This window comes from Gossypium raimondii, chromosome 8 (genome assembly GCF_025698545.1).
Source record: "Gossypium raimondii isolate GPD5lz chromosome 8, ASM2569854v1, whole genome shotgun sequence".
Taxonomy (NCBI): Eukaryota; Viridiplantae; Streptophyta; class Magnoliopsida; order Malvales; family Malvaceae; genus Gossypium; species Gossypium raimondii.
Window position 1 is genome coordinate 6,124,756 of NC_068572.1, and position 2,929 is coordinate 6,127,684.

General features: G+C 47.6%; 1 protein-coding gene across 2 annotated transcripts; it reads right to left on the reverse strand.

Moving 5' to 3' along the window:
• Nucleotides 1-284: 284 nt before the first annotated feature.
• LOC105790532 (glycine-rich cell wall structural protein) lies at nt 285-2,609 on the reverse strand. 2 transcript variants are annotated; one of them, XM_052634507.1, is made up of 3 exons: nt 2,462-2,609; nt 1,733-2,083; nt 285-1,600 (listed from the first exon to the last, which is right to left on the reverse strand). In XM_052634507.1, the coding sequence occupies exons 1-3, from the start codon at nt 2,559-2,561 to the stop codon at nt 408-410; spliced, it is 1,644 nt and encodes a 547-aa protein (XP_052490467.1). In that variant the 5' UTR covers nt 2,562-2,609; the 3' UTR covers nt 285-407. The 2 variants fall into 2 exon arrangements, with proteins under 2 accessions (XP_052490467.1, XP_052490466.1); XM_052634506.1 differs by having other exon boundaries at nt 285-2,083.
• Between the last annotated feature and the right edge of the window lie 320 nt (nt 2,610-2,929).

Consider the following 2,929-nt stretch of genomic DNA (forward strand, 5'->3'; position numbering starts at 1 on the left):
TTACATTATATTCTAAAATGTTTTTTACATATTTTTTCAGCTTAAAATATATAATAATTAAAATTTGTAAATATATGGTGTGGTGTTTCTATTATAATTTATAAAAATCGTTAAACTTTTATCACTATAATTTTTAATTACTATATTTGCAATTATTTTCCTCTTCATACATATTACAAATTGAAAAGTGAATGATAAGAAAGGTTAAAGAACTATTTTTTGTTTTTGGGTATCATCAATTTATCACAATTAATATGGATTTAATTGTATTGAAATAAAATATATAAGAGAAAACTCGAAATTAGATTAAAGGTAGTACATAATACATATTATTTTATTACACAATAAAACATTTCTTCATATGTATAATTTTTTTTATATTTATATTTTTCTTCATATAACTTTTATCATGGATTAACTTCATTATATGCATTGCCGCTAGGGTTGCCACGACGACCACCATTATATTTGTCATTACCACTACCCTGTTCTCCACCATATCCGTTGTTGTCACCACTACCGCCTTGTCCTCCGCCATATCCCCCACTACTACCACCACTATCTCCATGTCCACCACTGCCACCATGTCCTCCTCCACCGCCACCACTGCCTCCTTTTCCTCCACCATGCCCGCCACTACCGCCATGTCCTCCACTACCACTACCACCACCACTACCGCCTTGTCCTCCACCATATCCACCACTACCGCCACCACTACCACCGTGTCTTCCACTGCCACCACCACTACCACCTTGTCCTCCACCATGTCCCTTGCTGCCGCCACCACTACCTTCGTGTCCTCCACCATATCCACCACTACCACCACCTTGTCCTCCACCATGTCTGCCACTGCCGCCACCACTACCCCCACCACCACCGCCATGTCCTCCACTACCACCACCACTACCTCCATGTCCTCCACCATGTCCACCACTACCACCACCCTGTCCTCCACCATATCCGCCACTGCCACTACCACCCTGTCCTCCGCTGCCGCCGCTACTGCCTCCCTGTCCTCCACCATGTCCACCACTACCTCCACCACTACCGCCATGTCCTCCGCCGCCTTTTCCTCCACCATGCCCGCCACTACCGCCATGTCCGCCGCTGCCACCACCACTACCTCCGTGTCCTCCACCATGTCCACCACTACCACCACCCTGTCCTCCACCATATCCACCACTACCACTGCCGCCGTGCCCTCCCCCACCACCGCCACTGCCTCTCTGTCCTCCACCATGCCCACCACTGCCTCCACCACTACCACCATGTCCTCCGCCACCACCACCACTACCTCCCTGCCCTCCACCATGCCCACCACTGCCGCCACCGCTACCACCATGACCTCCGCCACCACCACCACTACCTCCTTGTCCTCCACCATGCCCACCACTACCGCCACCACTACTACCACCACCATGTCCGCCACTGCCACCATGTCCTCCGCCACCACCGCCACTACCGCCACCACTACTACCACCACCATGTCCGCCACTGCCACCATGTCCTCCACCACCACCACCACTACCGCCTTGTCCTCCACCATGCCTACCACTGCCGCCACCGCTACCACCATGACCTCCGCCACCACCACCACTACCTCCTTGCCCTCCACCATGCCCGCCACTACCGCCACCGCTACTACCACCACCACCACTACCGCCTTGTCCTCCACCATGCCCACCACTGCCGCCACCGCTACCACCATGACCTCCGCCACCACCGCCACTACCTCCTTGTCCTCCACCATGCCCACCACTACCGCCACCACTACTACCACCACCATGTCCGCCACTGCCACCATGTCCTCTGCCACCACCGCCACTACCGCCTTGTCCTCCACCATGTCCACCACTACCGCCGCCACTACCGCCATGTCCTCCGCCACCACTACCACCCTGTCCTCCGCCTCCGCCACCACTTCCACCGCCACTACCAGCGTGTCCTCCACTTCCACCACCACTACCACCTTGTCCTCCACCATGTCCACCACTGCCGCCTTGTCCTCCGCCATGTCCTCCACTACCATTTCCTAGGTCCTTCACCTCGTTTGGCTGGTGATTGAACTGCTCAGCCACTATCTCTGCAACAACACGTTCCGTTAACATTGCCGATTAGTAACCGTAGAAATCCATATGCTACTTTAACAATCAACGAATCATTAGATAAAAATCAATATTCCCAGATTTTAATACTTACTTAGGGTAGTCTCCTACCCTTAAAGCTGCAAACACCCACAAAAAGATCGGCCATAACAACGGTATTTGCACCCATAAATTGGTGTAAATACCATTACTACACTAGAACTCGATACTCACACTTGATGTTCTAAAAGTATATAATTCTATATATAATCAATGAACAAGATGATGAGCCATCACTTAATTCACTGCGAATATATAAAATTATACAGTTGCATAAAATATAAACTCAGTATATTAAATAACAGACAGACAGTAACCTTTATTGGTTTCATCTTTGGATACTTCAGCTATTGCAGGCGAGGAGATGAAAAAAAGTGCGAAGAAAAGAGCTAGGAAAATAAACAGCTTGAATTTCATATTTTTTTTCTCACAAAATTTAACAAGTCCTAGTAGGTATAACTTTGAGCTTTGGGTTGAGGGCTATAAATAGTGCAAGGAATTTATATTTACCTGCAAATAATAATAAATATGATATATCACCGAACCGCATACATGGTGAGTAAACAAACAAAACAAGGCTCCGTAAAAAAAGCGGTGGCCACTCGGCAATGTAAGGCTTAAGTTGAAATTTTTGAGATTCTGATATAATAGATTTGAGTAGAAAGTAAATGCATGTGGAGTTAAAGAGGTGAGGTCCAAGGAGCTTAGAACAAGTTTCACAATGCTCCCCAAATTTGCTACCCCCACTCTTCAATTTTGTTTGTACCGTTTAGGTCAACTTGGTT